General features: G+C 35.8%; 1 protein-coding gene across 6 annotated transcripts in view; it reads left to right on the top strand.

Moving 5' to 3' along the window:
* The window catches only part of Prrg1 (proline rich and Gla domain 1), a 128915-nt gene that overhangs the window by 45092 nt on the left and 67602 nt on the right, over positions 1–16221 (top strand). For 3 of the 6 annotated variants that reach the window (XM_021153770.1, XM_021153771.2, XM_029473594.1), the window contains exon 2: positions 13116–13166. In XM_021153770.1, the coding sequence (XP_021009429.1) occupies positions 13157–13166 (10 nt within the window). In that variant the 5' untranslated portion in view covers positions 13116–13156. Of the gene's footprint in view, positions 1–905; positions 952–2605; positions 2651–6046; positions 6155–13115; positions 13167–16221 lie in introns of those variants that run through there. The other 3 variants (XM_029473596.1, XM_029473595.1, XM_029473597.1) reach the window with 3 other exon arrangements.

Here is a 16221-nt window from a genome sequence, read left to right as displayed (position 1 = left end):
ATAGCATATTCCTTTCATATGACCCTCAAGTTGTCAGGGCTACAGTTATTTGAAGGCTTAAAAAGGTTTGAGAATCTGCTTCCAAGATTGTTGACTCATATACATTGAGGTAAGCCTCGGTAAAAGCTGTTTGTATTAACTAAAGCTAAAGTACACACATACTCTGTCACACACAGAGGTAACATTTTATATACAATCTTACAATGGAATTATACAAAGTTTAAGCCCATTGTAACTTGAAAATATTTTAAGTTGAAAATGCAGTTAATACTTCCACCCCATCACAGCAATATAGTACACTAAGTTTTGTTTGGCTGACTGGTGTCTGTGGCTCACTGCTACTGCCTAACAAAATCAAGAGAGGATCAGATTATGTATTACCAGCCTGGAATGAGATCCAGATTGAAAATTCATGTACATTTTCTTCTGAAAGTATGTATCTTTCATACAGTTATGAAGTTGAAAACTAGTAAATTGATCCATTGAATGTCAAGAACCATGTGTATATTGTTTCACATATATGTATATATATATATTTATATATTTAATATATATATTAAATGAAAGGATGTCACAATTATACTATGTAGAAAACTTTGTATATTTTTATGATTAGATTATCAATTTAGTTCAGCTTTTTTTGTATCCAATTTTATTGAGGTGTAATTGATGTAAATTGTTATCACGTTTATGTATGAAGATAAATTTGGAAACATTTTGAATGTATATATCTACCCATGAAGTTGTTTTCACAGTCAAGGTAATGAATGAATAAGCTGTCACACTCCCCTGCCTGCCTTAAAAAAGCTTTTCCTTTGTAATCTCTCCTTTCATTATTTATTTTTTGAGAAAACTCCTAATGTAGCCCAAGACTGGCCTTGAAATGGTGCTTTTCTTTTTTTCCAGTTTCATTGGTGTTCAGATTAAAGGCCTTAACTGACCTCATTATCTGTGAGTAAATGTTCTCCCTCTTCATATACATACATGCATACATACATACATACATACATGACTTTGTAAAGTATGTGGCATATTTCTTTCTAATAGAATTTTGTTGGGGATTGCATTGAATCTGTAGATTGCTTTTGGTATGGTGGCCAGTCTTACTATGTTAATCCTATTGATCCATGAGCATGGGAGATCTTTCCATCTTCTGAGGTCTTCTTTGATTTCTTTCTTCACAGACTTGAAGGTCTTGTCATAGATCATTCACTTGCTTAGTTATAGTCACACCAAGATATTTTGTATTATTTGTGGCTCTTGTGAAGACATTGTTTCCCCAATTTCTTTCTTGGCCAGTTTTTCATCTGTATAAAGTCAATTTTGTATCTGGCCACTTGTTGAAGGTGTTTATCAGCTGGAGGAGTTCTCTGGTAGAATTTTGGGGTTCACTTATTATGTATACTAGCATATTATCTGCAAATAGTGATAACTTGACTTTTTCCTTTCCAATTTGTATCCCCTTGATCTCCTTTTGCTCTCTAGTTGCTCTAGTTAATGATTCTCTTCTTAAAGCCTTTGGGTCCTGGGGATTGAACTTGAGTTGTCAGGCTTTATGACAACTATCATAACCTACTGACCTCTCTCACTGATCCTGTTAAATCATTGTCACATACAAATTCACTTCTCTGCCTGATTTAATACTGTAACAGGAGAATGTCACAGCAGGAATCTTTGAAATGTAAATATTTTCGCTTGTATATGCTATAGATAGTCTAATGACCTCTGCCATATGATATATACCAACTACTATGTCATAAGGAAACTAGTAAAAAGCAAGTACCAGAAGATCAGAAGTGGGTCTTGCATAATGGTGTACTTTTATAATTCAACTTGGAAGGCTGAGTGAGCCAAGAGGATCTCAAATTCTAGATAAGCCTTGGCTTTATAGTAAGACCCTGCCTCAAACAAACATACAAATAGCAGCAACAAAAGCAATGGAAATACTTACCTTACACTCTTATTATTTTAATAGTTTATATTCTTTCCTCCCTAATTGTCATTTTGGGTATCGACCACTATTGCTCATTATTTAAGATATTGTATATTTTACTTACTTAAATGAAATGGCACAGAAATAATTTTATGTTTTTCTCTATAGGTTGTAACTTTCATGAGATCAGAGAATTTTTTTACCTGTATTGTATACTGTTGCAATCTGAGAGACCTAGACATGTTAACAAATAAGCATTATATATCTTAGTAGGCAGATGTTTGTTGAATTGAAAAGGTGACTGTTCTGATTTTGGTATCTGTTACTATACCCTAAGCTTAGGAAAACTGGAAAACAAAATAGAAAGTGCTCTTTGTTTGATCTTATAACTTGGCTAGTATTGTGCCACAGATTCTACAAGGTATCTCAAAATTCAGCAATATTTGTTGTGATTTTTGGCACTTCTACCTAAAGCAACTATATGCATACATGTATGCATGCATAGATATATGATTTAGTACATACTAAATTTAAAGAATCTATAGTGTTATGGTACTTTGATGTAGTAGTTTTTGTATTTTTAAAAGGTATTAATACATAGCATTTACTTATGACATATATCAGCATTTCCATCTTTTATGTGAGTTAATGCAATCTTTTTTTGCACTGTAGACAATGGATCTGGTGAAGTGAACATTGCACAGGAAGTAGCTAAAGGTTAGTAGGATTTTGAAAAATTCAGCAAGCTCTTAGGGAGTCGGTTGTTTTATGACCACAAGGGCATTGCTTAATGGTTTTCACCGCAGTTAGAACAGATATCTAAATGTTGTGCCAACTCATAATGCTTTGTACCATTGATTTTCATCTTTATCCTTCTCTCATTTACTGTGCTAAAGTTGTATTGGACTTCTTGTTTTTCTCTAATTAAGTTCCTTTATTTACACCTTAAAAATATAATGAACACATGAACACGTGAACACCCCCCCACCACACACACACACACATCTTCACAAATTCTACCCTTTCCTGCAGCAGTGATCACTTGTGTTACTTGCCATTAAATCTCTAATATTCAGGAAAATTACTGAAACATGATATTAAGTCAATATTTGGTTTTGGCTTTGAGACAAGATCTCATGTATTCCAGGCTGGCCTTCAAATTTCTATGTAACCAAGGATGACACTGATCCTCCTGCCTGCACAGCCTACTGCTGGAATTACGCATCACCATGCTGAGTTTTACATGGGTCTGGGAATCAAACACAGAGCCTTGTGCATGCTAGGCAAACAGTCTACCAAGTAAACATCTCTTGCCTTAAAGTAAATAACTATTTAATGATTAAAGATTTGACTGAAAGAATGCCAGATTTGTTGTAAGAAAATGCATGACAAGATCTTGATCTGTAGTAACACTGGTGTTGTATTAGTCAGCTTTCCTTCTCTGTGATCAAATACCTCAGAAAATCAACTTAAAGAGGGAAGAATTTATTTTGGTTTCAGAAGCTTCAGTCCATGGTCACTTGACTGTTGTTTCTCTCCTTGTGATAAGCCAGTGGGTGTGCTGGAAGAATGCTGCACTCTTAAGGCTTCCAGGAAACAGACAACAACAAAGGGTATAGAGACAGGATGTGTTCTTTTGGGACATCTTTATTTCATGTTCTTTTGGGACCCATTTCATGCCACTGGTTTCATTTTCTAAAGTTTTTGCTACCTTTGAGTAGCAACGTGATCAAGCCTTTAACACATGGCTTTTGTGGTTCATTATTTTATATCCAGAGCATCACAAGTGTCTCCGTGAAGATTAGAAAATTATGGTATTTCAGTATAAATGCGTTGAGACATTAACCCAATCCTGAAATGCTCTTACCTATTAGCTGTTTGAACACGAGGAATTTGATTTCTTCAAAATGTATCAATAGTTATTTTCTTTCTACATTATAGAGTTGTTTTGGGCCCTGATAAGTGAAATTTCCTTAAAACAGTGCACATGTATGCAGCATGTGCCAATTGAACCTTTATTATTTGAAAGATGTGATATCAGGAAGAATGGAAAGCCGGGGGGGGGGTGCGGGGAAGGGGAAATGAGGCCTAATAGAGTAAAAGGTTCCAGGTATGGTGGTGCAGGCCTTGAATTGCACCACTAGGGGGACAGGAGGATCTTTGAGTTCCAGACTAACCAGGGCTACATTGAATAATCATGTCGCAAGACAAAGCAAGACAGGACAAGACACATCCTTTCTCTTACAGAAGAACCCTCTGACAACTGAAGATATCTATAGCTTTAGGAAAGATTTCTTAAGAATGGCAGGATTCCAGGGATTATCTTATCTTTAGCATGTGCTACAAGGGCTCTTTGGCCTTCTAAATCTTAAATTAGAAGAGCCATGGGACGTGGTAAAGAAATTAAACATTAGGACTATAAGCATGGTTTCCAGAGGTTATTGTAAAATGAGTCAACGTGCAGGGTAGGGCTGAGAAGTAAGCAGTTTTCCCAACCATCTATGACATCCTTGTAGTTTAAAACTAATGACAGTGTGGATATGCATCTCTGCAAATTAAAATATGTCCTGCAGTGTTTTGAAACTAATAGCTAACTGTAGTTGAATCTCAGAGGATTATTAGAAGAATAACTACAAGGAATAGGAGACTGGGGAAAAGAGGGCAAATATTTGTAGAAATGACAAAGGATATAGTTAAAGAATTACCATCCCCAAGTTTAATAGTTATAATAGCTGAAGAAAAATCAAAAATCAAAATTTCACTTGTAGAATAAATATTATACTACCCTCTCTTAAGCTGTTATTATTAATTCTGAATGCATTGAACCATAGTGACCACATGAAAAGAAAGCCAGAAGAACCAGATGGAACCATAGCATTTGGGTAGTAGGTGTTAAACCTAACACCTTCATGATCCTACTCACTGATTCCAAGAACTGTTACAGCTTTTTCATTCAAACTTTCCTCAAGGCCTATGATGCTAGAGATGCTTTGATAATCCCAATATGGTGAAATAAAGGTTGAAAAGGTTAAATGAGTTGCCTAAGACCAGATAGGAGTTGGCAAGCCGGGCATAAATTCTAAAACCTGAACTGTGATTTCACCTTTTGTTAGAAGTCTTTATTAACTGTATTTTACCCACCATTTATTTATTCACTTACTTATTTTCTCTTTTATAACTTAGATCTTATTACTTGTCAATCAGTACACGGACATTTCAATTCTTTTAGAATTCCTAAGATACATACAAAAATTCAAACAGCCATGCTCCTATTTAAGTTTTATGTATATTTATTTTATTATTTTATTCATGTGTTTTACAGTATGTATATCTGGTGCCTGTGAAAGTCAGAAGAGGGAATCAAATTCCCTGGGACTGGAGCCCCCATTTAAGTATTGAGAGTTAAATCCAGGTTCTCTGCTACAAAGATTGCTCTTAACTGCCGAGCCAACTCTCCAGCTCTTGTGTTTATTTTAAACAGTTGTGAAACTGATAATCCCGTTTCAGATTTGTCCACAAATTTTCCTTAAGAGGATCTCACATGACTATCAAATGCTCATAATCTTTTACTTTCACTGGTTCACAATTTTATTTCACACATCCCATATCCTCAAATTTTCTTTCTTCCAGAGCATTATCAAAATTGACCACCACAACCAGAATACAGGATAGACAGTTCTAATAGGGAAAGAACCAACAAATGCTTTTGTTGTTGTTTGTTTGTTTGTAAATAATTCTGCTAAAAACATCAAACAAACAAACAAAACAGGAGACAAGAAGTAATTCAAACTAATCTAGATATAAATACATGACTGTGACTCCGAGTTGTTATTTAGTATGCTTTGTACTGAGGAATATAAAACTAGTCCCTCTCTGTGGACTGGTTTGCTTGCTGACCCTGAGACAATGAGTCTCTCTGATTCAAGATCCTACTATCTTCTGGTTCTACCTTAGAGTAAACAACCAGTGAATGTCTTTACCTCTTAAAAATTATTTACACTTAGAAAAATTGGATGAGGTGGGATTTCCCCCTTTTAAAAAATATTGCTAGAGCTCCTAAGAAACTCACATTTACAAAATAGTTAATAATATTCCTCTGGCTTGTTGAACCAGGAAGACAGGAAGTACTGAGAGACATGACACATGATCAGTTGGACTTGGCTTCTTTCTCTTCAGCTTTAGAGGATGGACTCTGATTTTCAGTGTCTCCCTTTTCTACAGGTAAATCTTTAGTTTCTTGGCCTGTTTGCCTTTTGCTACCCTTTCCCATTTTGTTTGCACTTTTTGTCCGATGTCTTACTCTTACTGTGCCTGTGCTATAAGACCATGGTAACTATTCTGCTACAGTGAATTATTTGCTTAATATCGTACAATGAGTAGCTAAAATGATCGGTTTTGAGCTTATCATTTTCATTTAGGTATTTGCAGAATATTTTCAAGTGCTACCTTGACAGGAGTGCCTTAGCTTAACAACTTTACCGGGGAAGGGGGGCACTTAGACTCCTTCTCCCTTCCAAGATGAACTTTCCCATGGTCAACATGGGGTTTGTGAGGCCACCTATGTGGCTGAAGAACTACATAAAACAGGATTAGAGTTGTATCACTGCCTCTCAGTTTCCTTCTCCCTAATACTGCATTGGCCAGTTACTCCAGTCTTTGGCAAAAGTGTCCCTGTTATTATTTAAAAGGCAATGTTTTTCTGTAATCATTACTTTTTGCATCTATCAAGAAATATATATATATATATAATATAAATTATGTATAATATTATGTTATTATATATACATATATAATAACATTGCTCTCTCTCTACTTTAAACATAGTTTAAAAACTGCAATAAAAATTCGCTGTTGAAAAGTAAGCATACAGCATAGTTTTCAATGTCTGTCTGTCTAAAATTAGAGAAAATATGTATAATTGTTTTACCAAATTGAGGATATTTTAACTCACTAGACTATAAAAGATTCTCACAATTTGCCTGATATTATTATGAACTGATTATTTAATTGGTATTCAAACTGTTTAGTGTAATAAAATGTTATTTGGTATTTAGTAAGTTAAAATAATAGCACATCCCAGATATTGATGTAAGGTTGGTCTAGATACACACACACGCACACACATACACACACACACACACACACACACACACATTAGTTTACCTAAAGTACTATGTGGAACATGATATTTCTGTCAAGTTTTCAGTTCTAAATTATACTAACCTACCGAAGCAATGAAATTTAATAATTTAAAACACAAGTGTAAACTGAATAAAGGCTGAAGGAAGAATGTAGTCTAATTGAAAGACCATTAACTATGTGTAGATAGATGAATTTTGCAAAAGAACTTAACATTGGGCACTGAGTAGATGGCTCAGCATTTAAAGGTAATTTTTGTTCTTGCAAAGGATTCACTTCTGAACTATCTGAAACACTAGCTTTAGGTGATTCAATGCCCTCTTCTGGTCTTCTTAGGCACCAGACATGCATGTGATACACAGACACATACAGGCAAATCACCCATACACATATAAAAAGTCTAAAATATAGTCAGTGAAATCTTAACAACCCTTAAAATCAATTAATATGGCATATAGATTTACTAGCGTTTTTAGGCACTAAACTAAGTCATCAATGGGAAGAGGCCCTTGGTCCTGTGAAGGTTCTATGCCCCAATATAGGGCAATGTCACACTCAGGAAGCAGGAGTGGGTGGGTTGGTGAGCAGGGAGAGGGGGTAGGAGACAGGGGGTTTTCAGAGGGGAAATCAGGAAAGGGGGTAACATTTGAAATGTAAATAAAGAAAAATAAAAAAAAATCAAAAAAATAAAAAAAAAATCAAAAATAAAAAAAAATTCCCTTCTACACTAAGGGAAACTAAGGCAAATGTTATATTTCCTGAACATATTTTTTGAGCAAGCATTATATCTTTCTTTGAGAATAATCTTTTACCCCGTAGGGAACCCCATACATGTATAGTAGAAATATTAATTACTTTGTGAGATTAGTCTGATATACACTATAAAGTATTTGTATCTATCTAAGCTAAATTTCATACAATGAGTTCAAAGAAACGATTACATCTTGATCAAATAATAAGGGAAGGTGTCACTACTTAGAATGATTGATTTTTTTTTTATTTTTCTTTATTTACATTTCAAATGTTACCCCCTTTCCTGATTTCCCCTCTGAAAACCCCCTGTCTCCTACCCCCTCTCCCTGCTCACCAACCCACCCACTCCTGCTTCCTGGCTGTGACATTGCCCTATATTGGGGCATAGAACCTTCACAGGACCAAGGGCCTCTTCCCATTGATGACTGACTAGGCCATCCTCTGATACATATGCAGCTAGAGCCACGAGTCCCACCATGTGTTTTCTTTGGTTGGTGGTTTAGTCCCAGGAAGCTCTAGGGGGGTACTGGTTAGTTCATATTGTTCCTCCTATGGGGCTGCAAATCCTTTCAGTTCCTTGGGTACTTTCTCTAGCTCCTTCACTGGGGACCCTGTGCTCCATTCAATGGATGGCTGTGAGCATTTACTTCTGTATTTGCCAGGCACTGGCAGAGCCTCTCAGGAGACAGCTATATCAGGCTCCTGTCAGCAAGTTCTTGTTGGCACCCACAGTAGTCTCTGGTTTTGGTTGTTGTTTATGGGATGGATCCCCAGATGGGGCAGTTTCTGTATGGTCATTTCTTCAGTCTCTGCTCCAAATTTTGTCTCTGTAACTCCTTCCATGGATATTTTGTTCTCTCTTCTAAGATCGAAGTATCCACCCTTTGGTCTTCCTTCTTTTTGAGTTTCATGTGTTTTGAAAATTGTATCTTGGGTAGTCCGAGATTTTGGGCTAATATCCACTTACTTATCAGTGAGTGCATATCATGTGAGGTTTGTTTTGTGATTGGGTTACTTCACTCAGGATGATATCCTCCAGATCCATCCATTTGCCTAAGAATTTCACAAATTCCTTGTTTTTAATAGTTGCGTAGTACTCCATTGTATAAATGTACCACATTTTCTGTATCCATTCCTCTGTTGAGGGAAATCTGTTTTTTTTCCAGCTTCTGGCTATTATAAATAAGGCTGCTATGAACATAGTGGAGCATGTGTCCTTGTTATATGTTGGTGCATCTTCTGGGTATATGCCCAGGAGTGGTATTGCTGGATCCTCTGGTACTAATATGTCTAATTTAGACAATTCAGATAAAATAGAGTTAAAACTCTTCAAAGCATATTTAAGGTGTGACTGGAGTCTGTTTTGACAGGGTTGTATTATAGAGAGATACTTTCCCTTCTATCTCTGGCTATGTAAGCCACAGTGTCCCCAAACTCACAGAGATCCGCCTGCCTTTGCTTCTGGAGTACTGCGATTATAGACATACACCACCACTTCTGGTTGAAGACCTTACTTTTCAGGAAGGCAGGATCTAGTTTTAGGGAGAGCAGTGGGTCTCACTTTTCCCAATGCTTCGACCTTTTAATACATTTTCTCATGTTGTGATGATGCCCAGCCATAAAATTATTTCATTGCTTCTTTATAACTCTAATTTTGCTACTGTTAGGAATCATAATGTATATATCTGATGTGCAAGATATTTGATATGTGACCCCCCCCAAGGGGTCATCACCTACAGTTTGAGAACCATTGTTTTAGAGGTTATTTAGTGCAATGTAATGTAAATATATGGAAGACTGATTAGTTTTATTTTATTTTACTTCATTTGAGACAGGGCCTCACTCTGTAACTCTGACTGGCTTCAAATTCACTATGTAGCTCAGGCTGCTCTTAAAGTCACAGAGATCTGACTTCTTTTGCTGGGATAAATGTGTGCCTATTTATATTTCTTAATATTTGTCCAAAAAGTACTTTGTTAATTGTTTGTGAGTATATTGCATTATGTAGGAAATACTATTTAGTCTTTTCAGACAGAATTTTATTATAAAGAGCTACTATATTTCTAGTGCATACTGAATTATTTTTGGCAATTAAAATATTTCCTATGGAAAAAAAATCTTATGGCTAATATCTTCTCTCAGTTATATTAGGATGAACAAAATAATGTATTTTGTATGGGTAACAAAAAGTGTAAACAACCAACATAATATCATATATAATTATATATTACGATTCTTTATATTTACATGACACATTTTAATGATTGCTTAAATAATTAAAAAATAAATGAAATAAAATTAATAGTTAAATAATTCACTATTATCCAGTGCTTTAAATAAGACATACCTTTTAATTTTTTTATTTATTTACATCCTAAGTGCTGCCTCTCCCCCATGCCCCTTCCCCTTCTCCTCTGAGAGGTTTGCCCCCACTTGGATGTCCCCAGGCATATCCTCTCCCACTGAGGCCAGACAAGGCAGCCCTGTTTGGGTATATAGATACTGCAGTTAGGCTAAAGCTTTAGAGAGAGCCTCTGCTCCTGTTGTTGGGGAAGAGTAGGCTGCTATTTAGTTTTAAGATAGGGATCTATCTGAGAAACAAGATTGAGTAATCCTCATGTTTAGAGAAGTATAAACCTTTAAGTACTCCCCAACCACTACCACCTCCCACTGCCCCACAAACACCTCTCAAATGAAAGGAGATGAGAGTTGAAGGAACTTGTTAAACTTTGGCAACAGAAGAGAGCTTGGCTTGGCTTAGTAAGTTCTGTACCCTGTATATATGAGGAAATCATTTTGTTTAAAACCAGAGTCTGATTTTTTGAGGTTTGCCTCTAGACGTCTGGATGAGGTGGCTGACGCGCAAATATTGACTTTTGCTTCCTTGGTTTCATCTTCTCCAGATGACTCTTCTTACCATGCTGACCTCTGGAAAATTCTGGCCTTGTCTCATAGTCCTTTCTTTCCTTTGTGGTTCCCACTAACAACAGAAATAGGCTTTTTTTTTTTTTCTAAAGAGATTGATTCCATAATAAAGAAAAGGCAAGAAATTAAAAAGAAAAAAAAAAACAATGAAATCAAGAAATCCTGCCAGATTTTCTTTTAGCATCTTTGATATCATTGTTGCTAGTCAAGCTATCCCCACCCCTTAACTTTTCCTTCCCCATACTTGCCAATGATTGCCTCTTAAAATCCAACTTAAGCCACCCCACTATCACCCTGCTTAACTCTTTCAAGTCATCATTTTTATAAAAATGTATTACCCTTCACTGTACTGGCTTTTTCCTAAATCCTTCCCAGAATAATTTCACTTGAAAGGTCAAGAGGCAACTGGAGCTTCAAACTTCTAGTTTCTGATGACAGCATATACAGACCACTTCAAGGAGAAATTCCAGTGAGTGGAACAATAGTTCTTACCCTAATTTAGCTTAAATAACTTAAAGTGTCGACCTATTTATTAACTAGTGTTTTTCATAAAAGTTTGTTACAGTTTTTTGTCCATATATTAATTATATAATAGTCGATCTTATTATGACAATTTGATAGATAGGTATAATGCATTTTGGCTATATCACCCTTCATTACCCTTTCTTGTTCACCTCCCACTTTATCAGTCCCCTTCTTCCGAACTACTAATCATTTATTCATTTTTTTTTCCTGTTTTATTTGCTTGGTGTTTTAATGAGCTCACAAGACCTAACCCTTGTCTGTATAAGATTGTTTTGAAGAACTTCAACTGATTTCGAAAGAAAATGAAATGATAAGAAATGCTTTAAAGAATTAAACCCTGGTATCACTTCTCATCCTTTTGGCAAAGATCAAGTGAAGAATTGACCCTGAAAAAAATGTTACTCATAAAGAATACCAAATAAGTTGAACTTTTGCTACATTTTCTCATTATCCAATTTTAAAATTTTATATTATTTATTTTGTGTGCATTTGTGTATGTGTTCCTGTGCCTGTGGAAGTCAGAAGAGGGGGTCTGATCTGGAAGTAGAATTAAGGATGTTTGTGACCAACTATGTGATTTCTGAGTATCAAATCTAGTCCTCTGTAAGAACAATAATTGCTCTTAACCATTGAGCCATCTGTCCAGACCATAATTTTTAAGTAACTGAAAAGTTTGTTGACAAGGAAACTTGTATAGGTTTATGTCAGTATTTCAGATATTTATTTTATCAAAGAGCCTTCCTTGCTTTTAAATGACATAATTTTTAATACCTTATAGGATGTCCAGAACATACTTAAATGCATGCACATTATGACATAATATATATTATATAGTATATAAAATAAGAGTATATGAGTATATGTAATTTGAGAAACCCACATGTAGCACATTTCCCCATTTTGTGAAGAATTTAAAATAAATAAATGGTTTATTCGGTTCCACACCTAGTTATCAAGTTTCATTCTGGCATTTATTTATTGATTTCTCCTACTGAATTTCAAGTAAGGTTACTAATGGGCTGATAGGTCATATTTTTTAACACACACACACACACACCTGTGTTCAGCTGCTGAGCTACACGTTAAGAGCTTGACACTTGACAAGTGACTGTAAATAATAACTTATGGTTTGTATGTCGAATAAACTAAAGAATTATTCATATGCATTGGCTTATGCATATGTTGTATGTTTATGCTTTTTCCACCTATAAAACAGAATATCTATTTTGCTATGTCTACTTTTCTTTCATTTCCACTGCAATTTGTGTGCTTTCTGTAATTCTCTTATGTTGTTGTCAGGAATCCATGGTGTTTGATTCATGATGCTTATTGGAAATAACTGTGGGATGCTTTGCCTCAAGGATAATTTGATTTGGGGAACCTCTGTTTGACACCATTCAGGAAAATGTTACACTGTAAAGGATATTGTACTTGTCACAATGATAATGAAGGGAAGGCAGTGACAAGAAAGCTAATAATATGGCAGCCTGATTATTAATATTGAGCCTTTGGTATTTTTGCCTGCCATCTTTTGTTGACTATCCTCCTAAAAGTTAACCATGTGACCAAGTTGGTGAATATTATTTGGCAGGAGCAAAATCTATTACCAGATAAAGAAGATGAGAGTAAGTTGATATAGACAGCCTGTGCTTTCCAGAATACTCTTTCTGTCCTCTGAGTTTAGGTATCTGTGGTCGAGAACACAGTTTTGTGAGGGAGTAAGATTAGAATGCATTGAAATGAAATGCTCACACTGACTTCATCAGCTGTAATGGGGCTTATCTGATGTTGTGACTCAGCCTCTGTGAATCTCATTGTGTATGTGCTCTGTTTTGTACAGAGAATCATCATTCAAGACCTGTCAGAAGCTACAAGAGAAAAATGGGAAGGGGTAAGTCTTCCCTTTTAAAATTATTTAGATTCTTTTGATGGTAATCTAGTGTAACAGAGAAATTATGTCTAGAACTGCGTTTGTAGTTGCTTAAATTGTGTTTTAACTTGGTATTAGAAAAATTTGTCTGATTCAAAATTATGTAGAAAAAGACCAATATAATATGGGTTATTCACTGGTTCTTTTTTTAAAATTTTTTATTAATCATTTTACTCGTTTACATTTTAATGATATCCCTCTTCCCAGTTACCCCTCCACAACCCTCCCATCTCATTCCCCCTCCTCCTGCTCCCTTTTGCCTCTATGAGCGTGGTCATGCACCCATTCACCCACTCCTGCCTCACCCTTCTAGCATCCCTCTACGCTGGGGCATCAAGCTTCCCTCCCTTTCCATTGATGTCAGATAAGACCATCCTCTGCTACATATATATCTGGAGTCCTAGTTCCCTCCATGTATACTCCTTGGTTGGTGGTTTAGTCTCTGGTAGCTCTGGGTGATCCAGTTAGTTAATATTGTTGGTCTTATGGGGTTGCAATCCCCTTTAGCTCCTTCAGTCCTTCCCCTAGGTCTTCCATTGGGGTCTCTGGGCTCAGTCCTGTAGTTCTTTTATTTATTCTGATTTTTGGTTTTGGTGGTGGTGGTGGTGGTGGTGGTGGTGGCAACACAAGTATCAAAGGTGGAAGTGGTGGTAGTGGTGTTGGAGGTATGGTGTGTGTGTGTGTGTGTGTGTGTGTGTGTGTGTGTGTATGTGTGTAATAGTTCAAATTTGTTATGATGTAAATCTCCTCAAATTCCAACTTCTTTATAACTCCTGCCAAAATTACACTTATGCCTTGATCATATATAAGTTTTGTTAATAGTAACACAAATGGGCTGACTCAGTCATTAACAACACTTACTGCTCCTTCAGAGCACCTGGTTTTGGTTCTCTGTATCTACATCAAGCACCTTACAACTGACTTTAACTCTAGTTTTAGGTGTTCCAACACACTGTGGCCTCTGTAGGCATGTATGTATACATGGTGCACACAAACTCATTGAGGTACACATGTATTGATGTACATAAAAATAATTACAATTTTTGAAAAAAAATGTAAAAAAGAAATATAGTAATACAAATCAAAAGGTCCTATTATGCAGTCAGTGTTTTAAATATTGTTTAAAGTGGGAACAATTACATGAAATCTTTATGCTTATTTTGTGTTTTTCATAAGGGTATTATGGATCTTGGACATTAGAAATATTTAAGTTCATTTCGTTACTGATATGGGCCATCTGTCACAATGACTTTATAAATAATTCTAGTTCATATAAATTATAAAAGCAATGTGCTATAAAGGATATAAGGGAACTAAGGGAAAATGTTGTGTGGAGTACTATGTTAACATTTATATGAATTCAGAATTTGAAGGCCTGAATTCAAATTCTGTGGCCACTACTTCAGCTAAATCTCAAAGCTTTCCTAAATGGAATTTTTTGTCATCTTTGAGGTAGAATTAATGCATCCTGTACTTGTACCTTTAGGAGGATGTGGTTAGCATAATGTGACTAATATATGTGAGTGTTTAGAGCTATAATGTCTAATAGCATAGAACATCAGCTTATTGCTAACTTTTTGAATAAGTATATCTTTATTTGAACTTTTAATAGTTCAGATTCTTTAGGAAGCAACAGAGCTTGGGGTGGGGCTCTGAAGATTACTAACATCTCCGCCTTAAGTTGCTTGCCTCACCATCATGTATGTTTACAGGCAGCCTCTACATCTCAGCTCACTCATAGGAATTTTTTCCGCATGTTGTTGTTGCTCTTATGTGCTCCAGAGCTTCCTTTGGAAGCTGATTTGTTTTAGAGATCCAGATTCTTTCCAAACATTCTGCAACCATTTACAATTTTTTTACATGAGTAATAATATTAAATACTGTAAGACACATTTTAGGATGAATTCATACTTGCTATATCCTAAAGTTAGCTTCCAGAGTATCTCATTGCTTGATCCCCACTCAATCCACAAAGCTATAGGCAGATTTGGAGAATTCCTTAGCTGTTGGCATCTGTTATCACCATATGGAAAAGAGCTGCAGGAAGTCAAGGGATCTATTTTTTCCTTGTTTCTTCTTTTGTTTTCAGACTGATCATTGATCACCAACAAAGGGGTGGGCCTCCTTTAAAAGATGCTAGAGCAAATAGTGATTCAAGCTCAGGCAAATAATAGAACACAGCATAGTAATGTAATGTAATCTGCAAAAATGGGCATATTTCCAACCTGGAGGTTGAAAAAGGGAAGTGCGTCACATAATGCTGTTTTTACAAACACAGGAAGCTTGCGATAGCTGTTATTTTGACTGTTGGTGGTGACCACCAAATGTCAAAGAGACATCACCCGTTATTCATCAAGATTTGTTTAGGTTTGCTTGGTTATTGGTTAATTGCTGCTATTTTAGTGGAAAAAAACAAAATGTTACTTTGTGTATGCATGACTTTCTTTTTTGGTACTGTATAAAGAATTGTGCTGCATTTAGTAAACATTCTTACAAATAACTCAATATGCTATACAACAAGATATGATTGGAAAGATGTCACCACACTTGTATAAAATAATTAAAATTAAAGTTAATTTATTTTACTATTCTTTAATAAGAACAATCGATACTTCATAAATATATGAAAATTTTTATTCATGGGACATTAAGTATCATAAAGTTTAGATAATTGAAATAAAAGGAACAAGACTATGTAGTTTAATTGCTATAGTCCTAACCTAGCATGTCCAAAGCCCTGGATTTATTCCCTAGCACTACAGGTACAGTTAGTATTCCTAGCTCTTGGGAGATGAAGGCTATAAGACCAGGAATTCAGATCAACCTTGAATATATAGCAAGTCTGAAGCCACCCTGTAATTCATGAGACCCCACCACAATGAAATGAGAGGGCAGGTAAAGAAAAGAAATGTAGCTGCTCCAATCCAATTGCGCACGGGACCTGAGACTGCATTAGTTAGGGAAGCAGAAACCAGCCAGAGTAGGGCCACAGGCCTCATCCGGCCGGATCAGCACC

This window comes from Mus caroli, chromosome X, assembly GCF_900094665.2.
Source record: "Mus caroli chromosome X, CAROLI_EIJ_v1.1, whole genome shotgun sequence".
NCBI lineage: Eukaryota > Metazoa > Chordata > Mammalia > Rodentia > Muridae > Mus > Mus caroli.
Note: the sequence above shows the minus strand (reverse complement) of the source record. Positions and strands in the feature narration are given on the sequence as shown.